Genomic DNA, 15,641 nt, shown 5'->3' on the forward strand with positions numbered 1-15,641 from the left:
ATAAGGAGATAACTGTGACATCCCATTAATTCCAAAGAAAAACATGTATTGTTTGAAGATACGTTTTATTTTGTACAAAAGCCCATTGTCTCTATAATAGGCCAATGTTATGCATGCGTAACAGTGTCCATCACGAATAGCTAGCGCTCATTTTTTATTATTATTTGGGATGACATCGGTTGGATGGTCGGATTCTCTATACGCGTGGTACTCATTTGGGTGGTGTGACACGCATCATGCCCACCTCTGGCAGCATAGCCCATCCTTGCCCATAGGCTAGTTCCCATAAGGACGTCGAAAATCTCCACAGGCTAAAGAAACGTGGCTCATAATTTATATCTAAATCATATATGATGCTATGCTATTAATATCATAGGCCTATACAAATTGTTTTAATACAAATGTAACTATTCACATATCCTACCAGCTCCCATTATAAACTAATTTGAAAAAGAAAAGTCAACAAATTAATACGTATAAACACTTGCTAAGTAAAATACAACATACATGTAGGACCATGCAGGGAACATGCAGGGAACAATGGGTCATTAAATGGTGGACTGCAAAAGACGGGTGCTCCACCCCACATTTCGTTGCCCAAAGCATAAATCTGCGGCCGAAGGATGGAAACGATTAGATCCTTTCAGATGGAGATACTATTAATCAAGTTAAGTAACTTTCCTTGCAGATAAGTTTCGTTGCTGGACAATAGGCGCACACCACCAAAAAAATCGTATTTTATATAGGCTACGTAGCCTTTCCCTCCATATAGAGCCTAGGGGGTTAATCGCGGTGGCGACCGACCACCCTGGGTGAGTAGCCATTCTGTGCACTGCAACAATGTTTCCACGAGGTGAATTAGCCTATCTATTTGCCACATAAAAAGGCAACAATGTCCAAACTTCCTCCACCTCTCTAACTTCTTACCAGATGACGTCTCAATGTCAAGTTTTCTTGCCCCCAGCTGCTGAAACCCGATAGCTCGTTCGTTGTGGAATTTTCGGGCATGGGCTCCCCAAGGGCCAGAGCACCGAGGACCAGGCACTCCTGCCTCTGCTTACGGAGCTCCAGCTCACAGAGTCCGGCCAGACTGGCCTCCAGGCGCTCCTTATTCCTACTGCGCTCCGCAGTCATTGGGAAAGAAAAGGCACCGTACATGGTTCCAAAACCTTTTCCAATGGTTTGATAGAAACACCTGAATTACTTCCAATATTTATTTTACAAAAGGTTATTGCTCAAGTCCTTATCTTATTGTTTCTTAACCCCCGTGTTGCATCCACTTTTGTTCTTCATCGCACATGTGGATATCCAAGTTGGTTTATTTGTATTAGGCTATAATGCAGGTTGCCTATTTGCAGCATGGGTGCCTGTGGCTGTGCGCTATGCTATACATGTTCTATTTCGCAGCTGTCAGACGTAGAATGGTGTGCTCCGCCCTCCTCCACACTCTATTGGCTCTGATATCACAGTCATGATTAAAACCGGGATTTCATCCACCCCTTGCAATCCTGCCTCAGTTGTCATTTGATGAAAAATGCTGTGTGTCTTGGTGGGTTGGCTATGGCCCATTCCCTATGTATTTTCTCACTACTTTTACGCACTACACATCTACCCCAGCCATACACACTCGAATAATGCGGGTTGAGGCTGGCTGGATACCTGGTTATCCTATTGATGGCATGCTTCACTGGAACAAATTGAATGAAATATGACGATAAATAAGAGGGTCAAAAGATATCAACTGGCCATTAACCCTTAACATCAATGGTATCTTTAGTCATATCCCAGTAAGCAAAATGAAGTAACAAATATATTTTAGACATATTTTCCAGACGCTGACACCAGGTGCATTTTAGGTGCTGAATGAAAGATGAAATGACTTCAAAAATACCTATTTTCTTGATGTTGAAAGGACAAAATGACTTTGAAAATATTTATTCTTTGCTCCCTTCTGTCACATCCACTTATGTTAGCTTTTTCAAAAGCTTTAGAACTGGCAGCAATGATGTTACCTATAAAATAAACCAACAGACCACTTCAACTAGAATAACATTCACTTATGTTAGCTTTTTCAAAAGCTTTAGAACTGGCAGCAATGATGTTACCTATAAAATAAACCAACAGACCACTTCAACTAGAATAACATTCTCAGTAATGGTTACAGAATTTGTATTGTATTGCTATGACTGTTATATTTTGTTGTTTATCTACCTTAGTTGAATGCACTGCACTGACTGTAAGTGACTCTGGATAAGAGTAGAGTACATCAGAGTAAAGTCGGGTAGAATACAATACACTATACTTTACTATTCTTTACTGTACTCTACTGTCCCTTAGCAAAAAAATGTTAGCTGATCTGGATATTTCTGACAAGTCATGAATAGCTTTCTAAGGTAAATGTAGCTTTCTGCCGACCCCTTGTAGGCCGGTCGGGACTGGACTTCTGTGGATGTTGAAATCAAGGCCGGTCCAGACCTGACAAAATCTGAACCATACATAGACGTCTATGATTGGTTCAGATTTGGTCGGGGCCGAACCAAAAAGCAATGTCCTTAGACATTTAAATCAAGGCCGGTCCAGACTGGACCAAAAACGACGTCCAAAAGAGGTCGCCGTCTGTAAATGCTTAGTGGGATCTTTGTAAGCAATACATCATATCAGAACGTGTCTGAATCTGAAACCTCCAACAGACCATCCCTCGCAGCCTAAAGCCTCCTTCTGCCCCCACACAGCCTAACGCCTCCGTCTGCCCCCACACAGCCTAACGCCTCCGTCTGCCCCCACACAGCCTAACGCCTCCGTCTGCCCCCACACAGCCTATCATCTCCTTCTGTCCCCACACAGCCTAAAGCCTCCTTCTGCTCCCACACAGCCTCCTTCTGCTCCCACACTTCCTACGCCTCACAGTCCTGGTTCTGCGGCTCCTGGGGACTGGGCGAGCACGAGAGGAGCGTCTGCGTCTTGGCATTATGATGATAGATGATATTTCAAACTATACGGATTGAGCGGCTGAACCCGCTATTTACAGCGTTCCACGGCAGTGACGTCATCACATTCACATGACGCAACATCCAACAAAGCAAATCACTTGTGACGTCATCCCCATGGGACTATAAAAAGGGACTGCGCAGCATTCCTCTTAATTCAGATGATATTTTGAAATGATCATGGATATTCAACAGTTTTATACTAAATCAGAAACATCAAGAGTAGCGGCCAAACAGCCACAGATGTGGTTCTACTATGGTTCTACTCCCCTGCCATAATGAGAAGAGACCCCAAAAGTCACTTCAGTGACCAATGGGAGCTTCGGCCAGGCAATATTTTTCTGGCAGGCCAGCCTTGACAACCAGAGCAGTGGCATCAAAAACACCTTAAGGGCATGTGGCTTGGTCAACAATCACCCATTGAAAATCTGGATGATTTTTCTATTTCATTTTTCGTTTTTTTTTGCTAGAAATTTTTATTTTAAAAGTATATTTATTTAATAAATAAATATATTTTAATATAACTTTCATTTTTCATGTCTGTATGTCTTTGTATATATTTTCTTAAATTCAAATATTGAAAAAAAAAACGTAAAGCCATTTTATATTTAATTATCTGATACATTACTGTGATACAAATTAAATATAACTTCAATGAGATAAAAATTACATACTTAAAATTTGGAGGCTCAAAATACCATGTTTCTCATAAAATGGTTATCTCAATTACCTTGAAAAGGCCTTTCTGTAAGACATATTAGCTTGTCCCAAAATAGCAACACATCCACTATTAATTTCTATCAATGTTTCAGAGAAAATCCCATATACCATTTTGGTGAGAAAAAGTGCAGAAATATATTAATATTACATTGGTGTGGGTCCAACATGTTCCCACATAGACTAGATACAAAATGCACATTGCTGAATGTCAAGCAAGGTCTTTGAGGATAAGGTACTGCTTTTGCAAGGAGGGGAACAGTGAACTCTTAAAGCTGATGGTCAAAATGTTCACACATTTTGAGAGGGTATGAGTAATGAATTTGTAGTGCACATGGGGATTTCTGTACTCATTAATGTGTTGTTGTAGAATAATGGGAGTTTCCTCAAATATATAAAATGTATAACTAACCCAAGATACTTAATCTGTGTCGTTTACAGTGAGAGCAAATGAAGCATAGTGGGCAGAACAAGCAAGGACGTGGGCAAAGCCAAGCACGAGCTAGCGAGATCTTATCGGCGCGTTGTAGCAGTATTTGCACATTTCCGTTAGGGAACGCTTCCTGTGTGAAGTGCGCGTCTGCACAAACTCATTTCGACTGTGCACTGGTTGTAAACAACGCAATTTTTCAAAACTTTGGCAAAGCGTCAAGTCTATAAAACTTAGTGCACTGTGTTTGTAACAGATTCTAATTTTGGGAGAAGAAAAATGTATTGAGATCAGATGTTTCATGATGAGAAAATTATAAGGTGGTGAGAACGTTCTAAACGGATGCTTCAGTTATATATCCCCTGTGACGTGTCTGTGTTACCCTTCTGTCTGTGGTTTCCTTTTGCAAGGGTGGAGACTTCGTTCTAACACCTATAAACACAAGTTAATCACGCAGCTGCCCAAAATAGGCAAGATATTATTTCTGGGTTAACAGAGATTAAATACAGTATGTCCAGGTGTGCTTGATATAAGTTGTTATTAACCAAGACTGTAAGAACCCCAGAATCAAGCTTGTTTATTCATGAAGATAGAATCCTAAAGTACTATGTTTCACTCACCAATGTTCCCCTCTTTGCCTTGCATGTCCAGTTGTTGATGATGTAGTTCTTGTAGGCTTCATCAAGGGGAAAACATATTTTAAAAGAGTAAACTTCACAAATCTTGAATGTTTTTGTTCAATACTTTTTTATTCATACCTCCAATCTCTACTTCACATCTACCAGAAAGCCACTTTATCTTAGTCTCTATTAGGCAAAGTCATCTGCAAGTCAAAACCCACGCACAGCGCAGGTTTGATTCTCTTGTCAGTGTGTGTACACTGCAGATATACACAACGTATACTTACAGTATATATACCATGTATACATCTAATTAAGATTCATTTTACAGATCAAAACAGGTCTAAAAAACATACATAATGTTTTTGAACTGAACTACACCAGTAAGATAATGCCAAGACACTTGTAGAACGTTGCTATGAATTTGTTCAGTAGTAATTTTCAAGAAAGAGGTTGGGAAACCTTCTGTGCGTTAGCCAGAAATTTCAGTATGAGTGGGAGAGCGCCTTGCTTTAATTGTAACAGCTAGGCAGATTTCAATGAATGTAGTCAGTGAAGCACACAATGTATGCAGGTTGATGACAACAGAATGGCTCTGTCAAGACATCTGGAGCCTTGGTTACACTGCTTTAGAGCAAGAATAGCAATCATACAATCATACTGGGTAATGCCAAAATATGTGTGAAAGTACCAAAAAAATTCTACAACTAAAAAGCTAATCAGATCTATGAGAGGTCATGAGTTACATTTTTAAAGAAAGTAATGGTGATTGCTAGTAATGCTGAATAATATGACTGAATATCCTGTGTTTTCTATGGATATTGCTACACTATGGTATAATGCTTGTTGCATAAACAAACATCAACCATACATGCCCTTATAACTAGTTCATAAGCACGAGCATAAGATGTTTACTCATATGACACATAACATGCTATAATTCTGCATAACAGCTAATTACATACTTATAAACTAGTTGTAATGTTTTGTGGTATTGTCATAAATTTCAGAATGAGATGACTTTAAGTTAACAGTTGGAATGAATGACAGTTAATACACCCATCTTATGCATACATTCTAGTTGCTAACATGAGAAACCCATGGTATGTTACCATGCTTCTTTCAGATGATTTGTCCATTTTAATTACTAAAATAAATATAGAAATCCAAACAATTTTATAACTCAAAAAGTACTTACACTTTAAAAATAAACAAAGCATTTCAATCACATTTTCACATATGAAATATAATCACATATTTGAAACATAACCTCAGCATATCTTTCAGTATAATATAGCTTGATTGTGAAAGGGATTTCTATAAAACAGAAACATTTCCAATCACTGTGATTCAGATCTTAAGATTTCCATAAATTACCAATAATACACCTTGCCATATCAAAAGTCATCACATGACACACCGCAGGAGAGCCAAGCCTAAAACATGCTCATTCAGTAACCTCGGAAACCCAGAACTAGAATCTAGCCTATAGTCTGTTCATGAGAGATCACTCATTCAGTAACTCACCAATGCAATGCCAGCACACATTAAAGCAGGGGTGTCAAACATACTCAAATTAACTCAATATACTTTAAATGACCAAAACCAAATCGAAACTGTGTAGAAATCATATAATGGACCTACATTCATACAGTTTCTTGACTGTGTCCAGCTCGCTATCAATCACCAAAGTGAAAGCTAGACAGTCAGGATAGATGATTTTTTTGTTGTTGCACATTTTGATTGCGAGGAAATACTGTATAACACATTTTCAGAGCGGCCCTCCGAACCTCGATCATTGAGGACCGAATGGGGCCCCCGGGGCAACATTTGTTTGACGCCCCTGCATTAAAGAGCTAGATACCCACTCCTCCACAGTCCACACACAACCCACTCCTGTCCTGTCTAACCCTGAAATATCTAAGAGAGTAACAGTCACTCACAAAGCTGGCTGGAATTGCTCTTTTGGGACTAACATTGCAAAATGCAAATGACAATGTAATGTAATTACATCATCAAGTGAATAGAAATGTGTTGACTGGATGCTTGAGAAATGTAATTTCAATCAAAGATACAGAGTAAGCATTCTATATTGGATACACATAATACTTTTTAGAATGCAAAAAGGGCTTCAGTTTCACTACAACATAAGGGCTGCAATACCACTGAGTTTCTTTCATTCTCTATTTGGAAGGTCCATAAAGTGCAGTACTGTTTCTCTTTTTGGAAGTGATTTTATCACTGAGCTCTTGCTGCAGCAAGAGGTTAATCCAGCAGGTATTTACTTGTCTTTCAATAAATCAATGATAAATAGCTAATTGAAAATGAATTAAATCTTATGAAGGCTTTATCTACACTCTGTTTTGGTTCAATTGAATTGTGTACAGATTCCATCACAAACACTGGACACGGAGAGTGGGGGTGTGTGTATGATTTGAAATCAGTAGGGATGCAGGTTGTTGATATGGATAAGCAAAGAGGGTGTGTGTCTGTGTTTGAGTCAAGCCCCTTGGCATGGACACAGAGATGTCCATATGGGGCTGATTGTAAACTGTTAGCCAGAGAGGCTAATGCAAGGCTGCATCCAAACGCATGGGCATTATAAAAGGCAGTTTGGCTACATGTGCCAGAAATGAAATGTTGAGACATATCCATGTGTGGAATGATAGAAATGTCAGACTCTATAAATAACACACGTGCACACACGCACGCACACAGAAACATACAGTACACTCAAGCACACATGCATACAAGACATGTCACAGACATATCTGGCATGCTTTTCTGAAGAAAACAGTTTTCTTTATAAATTCCTGAACCCGCCTAGAGCTCTGATAACTTTCCTTTATACATAAATAAACAATTAATATATGCTATGTGTATAGATCTTGAAATATATATGAAATATTGAAATATACATATATATATTTCAAATATATTTATATCATTATTTCCATCTTCAAACATTTTTAAGAGATATAGTCACAGTTTAGTAATGGAACACTTACGTAAGAACACAGGTCTCCCTAATTGTTTTGCTGCAGTATCCCTTTTTCAAATATCAATGACTTCTTAGTCTGCATGCTGTCTTTTCCTACAGAAAAGACTACTGGTCAAGATATACTACATTCTCGGCTCTTACAGATCGGTACAAACAAATTTGGATAAATGTGCAACAAATTATGGAACTAATTAACACTGTGCGTAAAACAAGTCGCCAGTAACTGATAAATAAAAGCTCTGTATTGTTGCCATACTTTGAAAGGTAGCAGTGACAGGCTAGCTATCATTCTTCATTTTTTTTCAAAATACTGTTCCACAACTGATAAGTTGATAAGTCTGATGGACAATGGACTGCATTACCCAACTAGTACAATAGTGGCAATACAACATAAAGCTCATTCATAAACCTTCAAGAAGACTCTAAATTCCATAAATTCCTGTTGTTAACAGGAGATCCATTTGCCACCAAGCATGGATGTTTTGACGCGCCACATTACATATCCTCTCTATCCCCAATAACATCCTGCAATCTCTTAACGTTTCTCTGTATTGAGTACCTGTAAGAAGGACCCTCCTCCACCTAAATCAATCATTATACAAATTCCAACACAACAGCCTAGCTCTAGGTGATTAGGGAAACCAGCCCTGATGCACTGTTGAGCCCAGGGAAAAAACAAGGCAGTAGAGACATTTCAGTGGAAATGTGTTTCCACATAGATATACTCTATAATATGTCTTTGCTGGTGATCCTGCTACTCTACAGCATGATCTGTGGCCAAGATCAGAGGGGTTAATAAAAGGGACACTGCAGCGCGGACCTGTAGGGGAGGATCGGTTTGGAACAGTCAAGGGAGTGTAGAAAGCCTAGAGACTGTAGGACCCCTTTCCTCGTCTATCTCTCCTCTTTTGTTCGTCTTTAGACACTCACAAAGCAGGAATGGAACCACAGAAAGACGCTCATTGAGAGGAGTTAAGGTGAAAAGTAAAATCACATGCTGAGCTTTTTTTTGTCCTCTATTCCCCACGTGGCAATGGCTTACAGTACGATGTCCTTCCAAAATTAAAAGACAAAGAAAAATAAGAGACAGAAGTGGCATCAAGGTAAGCGGAGCTGTCGCCTTCCCATGATGCCTCAGTGCTGTGGGAACCCCACTGTTCATTTCCTGTCTGTGATAGGGGCACTTCCTGTCCATGCATGGTCTGACCTGCGGGGTCGTGACCTCTGTGAGCTGGGGGGTGGCAGCCGGCAGGCCGTCCCTGTCACACTGGGGCCAGCTTGCCTCACGGTCGGTTGGTCTCTTGTCTCTCTTTGTTTTGTTTGCATACTTATACACAAACAGTTCCTATATTGCACACCATGCCCTCATGGCCTAAGGTCGTATGTCAGTGGTAATGGCTTCTTTTCTCCTCAGCTTCTGAGCTGTAGTCCCTTAAGCCGATGCCCCTTTGAAGGTTCAATAGAGAGTCTTTCATCTGTAGAGGAAAACAGAAAACATTAAAACCCCCCAAATAACTATAATCATAGTACTACTGTTCCCTACCTGGACTGATAGTACCACTGTTCCCTACCTGGACTGATAGTACCACTGTTCCCTACCTGGTCTGATAGTACCACTGTTCCCTACCTGGTCTAATAGTACCACTGTTCCCTACCTGGTCTAATAGTACCACTGTTCCCTACCTGGTCTAATAGTACCACTGTTCCCTACCTGGTCTAATAGTACCACTGTTCCCTACCTGGTCTAATAGTACCACTGTTCCCTACCTGGTCTAATAGCACCACTGAGGATTTGATGATCTCTCTCCACTTCTGCAGCTCAGCATCATGGTAACGCTGTTGGGACTCCAGGAGCTGGGCCCACTCCATCTGCGTCTGGGGCAGTTTACTAGACAGAAACACACACATACTGTCAAACACACCCAGATGCCACGGCCAAGAGCAACACAAAGCAAAGCATTGTTCAGGGGCAATTATGCAGCATAAGATTTTTGTGGTTGGGAAAACAGGCTGAAGCCCATTTGGTTTTCAGATGAATCTAAACAGGCATATGCAGTCTGGGTTTGACTAAGGACACAGTCATATGTAGGCAATAGGCATAATGCCAAAAACCTATGGGTGGTTAGCGACTTAGCGTACCTTTCATGTATCCGGAGCCCTTGCCAGGTGGTAAGATGTTGTGCAGAATATTCCAGCATCCACAGCTTATAGAACAGCATCATGTTGAGGAACACCAGCAAAACCAGGCTGAAAGAGGAGAGGAAAACAGAAGAATGTAATGGACAAAGGAAAGAAGATGAGTGATGAAAGCTACAGAGGCGCTTTAGTCTGTATATTCATTAATGAACCAGTTACAATGAGGGCGGAGTATGCTTCCAAGTCAGGTCTAAGTGGTTTATCTTTAGACAGATGTACCTTAGACAGATCCTATGGCAAGCAATGAAAGGACAGGAGAGGAGAGAGGAATCACATTCAGAACACAAACAAAAACAAACAAATGTTAAACACAAAATCAGATTTTTGCTAACTACTAAAGATTTCAAAGAAAGTTGAACTGAAATGACTACAAATGAAACACAAATTATTAAGATGGATCTGAAAGTGGGTGTGTATACTGTATGTGTGTGTGTGTACGAGTGTGTGTGAGATAGAGAGTGTACTCACACAAAGCTGATGATGAGCAGCAGTTTGGAGACGCTGTAGAGGGTGGAGCCTCCAGGAAGTTGCTCAGGCATGTGCCTGGTCTGAGTGGAACCTGAGGGGGGCAGACCAAACACAGACCAGGTCAACTAGATATATTTAACACAATATAATGTGTGGAAATGTATAAGAGTGTATGTAATGTATGTACTGTATGAAAGTGTATAAGAACCTACAGTGTATAAGAGTTTATAAGTGTGTGTATAAGAGTATAAAAAAAGTAAAAGAAAGTAAAAAAACGTTTTTAAAAGAAAGTGTCCCCCTGCCATCTGACCTGTCACGCCCACGTGTTTGATGCGGTGGATGACCTCGTCGTCGGTTGGCGTGGTGATGGGGCTGAGGAGGACGTTGTCCAGGTGCTGGCTCCGTAGGTGGACCAGGGGTCTCTTCCTCCGTCTTACAGACGTCTTCACCACCTTGACCTTGGGAGAGGGCCGGGCCGACTCCAACACCACATCCTCCACCTTCGACAGCTCCAACTCTGACAGGGCACACAGATGCCATTATTACATTCATACATTAGGATGGCTTATGGTCATCAGATTAAATGTTGCTGGATATTTGGTGTGACAGACTTAACAGCTAGTAAAGGAACTTACCAAGATGGCGGAAGTTCTCGTCCAGCCCGCTCCAGAAGTTCTTCTCGATGAAGCCCTTCACTAATCCCCATGGCTGTTTTCTGTAACGTAGCTCAGTGGACACCCTAGGGACAAGGCATAGGCTGGTATAAGGCAGTGTTTCTAAATGAACATGTAATAGTTTCAAGAGCCACATGTTATTACAACAGCTGTTATAAGGCCCTCCTCACCTTAACCGGCACTTGTTCTTGGCCACCCGTGTCAGCATGTAACGGTTGAGCGTGTAGAAGTAGTCATGGTAGGGCACGTCGTGTGTGATGACCTCAGCATCGATGATGTAGCACTCACTCTCATGGCTGGCCTTGTACAGTGTCTGGGTCTCTGTGACTGTGGCTGTCTTGGGGGCCAGCGGGTTGGACAGGGAGATGGTGTACATGATCTCTCTCGTCTGGTTCCCCGCTGCATCATCCTTCTTCCAGGGGTGAAACACTATATCTGTGTGGGGTTATATGGATACACATTCTTTCGCTACATAGTCAAAGGACAACACCAATGGAAGAGCCAATAATGTGATGCTGACGCTAACGCCAACGGACAGAATGTCTGACTGACCAGAGAACCTGCGCTGCTCCATGAAGTCGGTCATAAACTGGGATTCTGTGAAGAGGATGTTATACATCTTGTCCACACTGAACTTGTAAACCTCATCGATGTACTGTCTCCCTTTAAGGTCGTCGTGGAAGGCCTGCACCTCCCCTGCTGGAGAGCCTTAAAGGGAAACACACTTTAGATGAAGTGCCCTTAGGGACATAATATCATATGGTGACAGTATTACCAAGACTTAGCGGCATCACTGAAGAGCCTGTTTCATGCCATATATACAGTACGGTCAAAGGTTTTAGAACACCTTCTCATTCAAGGGTTTTTCTTTATTTTTACTATTATCTACTTTGTAGAATAATAGTGAAGAAATCAAAACTATGAAATAACACATATGGAATCATGTAGTAACCATTTTACATTTGAGATTCTTCAAATAGCCACCCTTTGCCTTGATGACAGCTTTGCACACTCTTGGCATTCTCTCAACCAGCTTCATGAGGTAGTCACCTGGAATGCATTTCAATTAACAGGTGTGCCTTAAAAGTTAATTTGTGGAATTTCTTTCCTTCTTAATGCGTTTGAGCCAATCAGTTGTGTTGTGACATGGTAGGGGGGTATACAGAAGATAGCCCTATTTGGCAAAAGACCAAATCCATATTATGGCCAGAACAGCTCAAATAAGCAAAGAGAAACGACAGTCCATCATTACTTTAAGACATGAAGGTCAGTCAATACAGAACATTTCAAGAACTTTGAAAGATTCTTCAAGTGCAGTCGCAAAAACCATCAAGCGCTATGATGAAACTGGCTCTCATGAGGACCGCCACAGGAATGGAAGACCCATAGTTACCTCTGCTGCAGAGGATAAGTTCATTAGAGTTACCAGCCTCAGAAATTTCAGCCCAAATAAATGCTTCACAGAGTTCAAGTAACAGACACATCTCAACATCAACTGTTCAGAGGAGACTGTGTGAATCAGGCCACGAATTGCTGCAAAGAAATCACTACTAAAGGACACCAATAAGAAGAAGAGACTGGCTTGGGCCAAGAAACACGAGCAATGGACATTAGACTGGTGGAAAGTTGTCCAAATTTGACATTTTTGATTCCAACCGCTGTGTCTTTGTGAGACGCGGTGTGGGTGAACGGATGATCTCCGCATGTGTATTTCCCACCGTAAAGCATGGAGGAGGAGGTGTTATGGTGTGGGGGTGCTTTGCTGGTGACACTGTCTGTGATTTATTATACACTTAACCAGCATGGCTACCACAGCATTCTGCAGCGATACGCCATCCCATCTGGTTTGGGCTTAGTGGGACTATCATTTGTTTTTCAACAGGACAATGACCCAACACACCTCCAGGCTGTGTAAGGGCTATTTTACCAAGAAGGAGAGTGCTGGAGTGCTGCATCAGATGACCTGGCCTCCACAATCCCCCGACCTCAACCAAATTGAGATGGTTTGGGATGAGTCGGACCGCAGAGTGAAGGAAAAGCAGTCAACAAGTGCTCAGCATATGTGGGAACTCCTTCAAGACTGTTGGAAAAGCATTCCAGGTGAAGCTGGTTGAGAGAATGCCAAGAGTGTGCAAAGCTGTCATCAAGGCAAAAGGTGGCTACTTTGAAGAATCTCAAATATAAAATATATTTTGATTTGTTTAACACTTTTTTGGTTACTACATGATTCCATATGTGTTATTTCATAGTTTGATGTCATCACTATTATTCTACAATGTAGAAAATAGTAAAAATAAAGAAAAACCCTTGAATGAGTAGGTGTTCCAAAACCTTTGACAGGTAGTGTATATGCATCAAATCTGTTAATGGACGGAAGATTGAATCCGTACCCTCGTCGTGGGTCTCTGAGGAGTCGCTGAGTTCGGTGGGGATGTCTTCATTGTCGTTGAAGTCTAGGGAAGGTGAGGGCACCAGCCCGCTGGCCTCCGCTAGCCTCTGCTCCAGCACCAGGGGCAAGGCCAGCAGCTCCCCGTCAGGGAGGCAGTCGATGTACTCCTCTGGAGGGAGGTCAAACTAGGACACACAGAGGGGGAGGAGGATGGGGTCAGTCACTAGAAAGACACTGTAGGATAATATAGTACATAGTTATGAGTAGGATGGTCTGTGTTCATGTTTTGGTGTTAATTCAGTTCCGGTAATCAAATTACGAAACATTCTGTTGCATTAACTTTATTCCCTATATGCAGTCTATAGGCAGAATTACAAATGCATTTCCCACTTCATCAAAACAAATAACAAAACAGTAATTGATTTAACTTCTGACCTCTATTATGTCGCTGAGACTCACAGAGAGGGGCTCGCTGCTGATGGATGAGCTGATGGTGCTGTTGGTGATGATGCATTTCTTGTGTATGGATGGTGGGCTGCCCTCGTGCTTGGCCTCTGTGCTGCTCTTAGACGAGTTGTCATTACTGATCTCATTCTCCTCGTTAGGGATCTCCTCACAGAACCTGCACCACCACCGTGGGGGAACAGGGACCAGCTGGAGGTTAGGGTTATGAGTTCTGGAGTGTTGCTTTTACATGGTAATGGTCAGAGGGCTGAGAGGGATGTGAAGCAGGGCTGAAAGGGGTGTGTGTGTTTGTGTGTGCTTCAGTAATGAGGCCAGCCTCTCATAACAACCTGCAGAAGATTAATGGCATCTTAATCAACCATGGTAATTGATGAGGCTTGTTTATATCTGTAGCCATGGAAACCACACCCACCCCATGGTGTTAAAGTCGTCATCAGGGGGAACGTAGTCCTCGTCGTCACTGGTCAGGCCAAGTTCGTTGCCATAGCACTGATGGACAAAGTGCCATAGCTCTTTGGGGCACAGGGGCTAGAGCACAGGGGTTAGAGACAACACTCAGTATGGCAGAGACTTGGATTCAATGGAAAAGAAAAGTATCAATATACTGAACATGTAGATTTATTTGTGATGAGGTTAATTGAGGTTGCTGGCTTACCTTGTCCAGCAGTGCATTCTGCCATAATCTGAACATCATCATGTAGGTCCTGTCCCGCGCTCCAAATGAGGTGAGAAAGTGCTGTGAGGAGAGAATGGAAATAATGTTTGTATCAGTTCAAAAATATGTTTTGAAATAAGTCAGTGAATGCCGAAGATTCGGTCCCTGTCCTGTCTTACCTTCTCACCGTCTGTGGACACCTGGATGGCGTTGGGGATGAGGCGGGCTGTCTTCTCCTTCGTCATGGTGCAGATGTCCTTCAGCCTCACTGTCAGCTGCACACACATTCAAAGAAAATCTTTTTTTTTTGCTTAATATTGCTTAATATTCAGATAAATATATCTGTTGAACTGTTACTGAACCACAATAATGCAATATCTACTGTGTTGCAAACCATAGAAATACAATCAATTCTATTTCAATACTGCAAACTAACCAACACCAGGGAAATATAGATAAGATGAAAATAACATAAAGTCCCAGGCAGAGACCCAGCGCGTACCAGCGTTTCCCAGCGGAAGATGTTGCTATAAAAACAAATCCAGTTTTCCGAGAGGTAGAGTCGGCCCTGCAGGAGGATGTCTCGTTGTAGGGCGCAGGAGTAATCTGCCAGCACAGGTCAGAGGTCAAAAATCAAAGCCCAGGTAGAATACATCATCCACCCATCAATGTCGGGGTTATTTCTATTTAAATATTGTCGATTCAGAAGATGAATTACCTGAATTGATAGTTTAAATGGAATTGACCCCAACCAGCCAACCCCAACTTGTCCAAAACCAAACAAATGTCCTATATCCACCATATTGCTGACCGAATTGGCCTTAGTTGCTTAGCAATTTGCCTTAGTAACTCACCCACGATGAGTCTCTCTGTGTCCGGTAGCTGCTTGAAGAGCTTCCTGAAGTCCTCATTACGCTGTTTGTATGTGGGGCTCAACACCTGGAGAGATGGAGAGCAACATTGGTAACCTCTTAGAGAGGGACGACTCACACGTACACATTCCTGAACACACACTCTCTCTCTCTCACATACACACACT

The 15,641-nt window shown here is 41.8% G+C and overlaps 1 protein-coding gene across 11 annotated transcripts in view; it reads right to left on the minus strand.

Moving 5' to 3' along the window:
* Positions 1–6,413: 6,413 nt before the first annotated feature.
* Positions 6,414–15,641, minus strand: part of LOC121568042 (protein Aster-B) — a 90,103-nt gene continuing 80,875 nt past the window's right edge. For 6 of the 11 annotated variants that reach the window (XM_041878602.2, XM_041878597.2, XM_041878593.2 and 3 more), the window contains 16 exons: positions 15,457–15,541; positions 15,105–15,208; positions 14,782–14,877; positions 14,603–14,683; positions 14,360–14,475; positions 13,918–14,104; positions 13,484–13,667; positions 11,646–11,801; positions 11,264–11,528; positions 11,055–11,158; positions 10,730–10,936; positions 10,420–10,510; positions 10,171–10,182; positions 9,895–10,002; positions 9,523–9,643; positions 6,414–9,230 (listed from right to left, as the gene is read on the minus strand). In XM_041878602.2, coding sequence (XP_041734536.1) covers positions 9,141–9,230; positions 9,523–9,643; positions 9,895–10,002; positions 10,171–10,182; positions 10,420–10,510; positions 10,730–10,936; positions 11,055–11,158; positions 11,264–11,528; positions 11,646–11,801; positions 13,484–13,667; positions 13,918–14,104; positions 14,360–14,475; positions 14,603–14,683; positions 14,782–14,877; positions 15,105–15,208; positions 15,457–15,541 — 2,007 coding nt within the window. In that variant the 3' untranslated portion in view covers positions 6,414–9,140. The remainder of the gene's footprint in view (positions 9,231–9,522; positions 9,644–9,894; positions 10,003–10,170; positions 10,183–10,419; positions 10,511–10,729; positions 10,937–11,054; positions 11,159–11,263; positions 11,529–11,645; positions 11,802–13,483; positions 13,668–13,917; positions 14,105–14,359; positions 14,476–14,602; positions 14,684–14,781; positions 14,878–15,104; positions 15,209–15,456; positions 15,542–15,641) is intronic. The other 5 variants (XM_041878596.2, XM_041878599.2, XM_041878598.2 and 2 more) reach the window with 3 other exon arrangements.

Source organism: Coregonus clupeaformis, chromosome 6 (genome assembly GCF_020615455.1).
Source record: "Coregonus clupeaformis isolate EN_2021a chromosome 6, ASM2061545v1, whole genome shotgun sequence".
Classification (NCBI taxonomy): domain Eukaryota; kingdom Metazoa; phylum Chordata; class Actinopteri; order Salmoniformes; family Salmonidae; genus Coregonus; species Coregonus clupeaformis.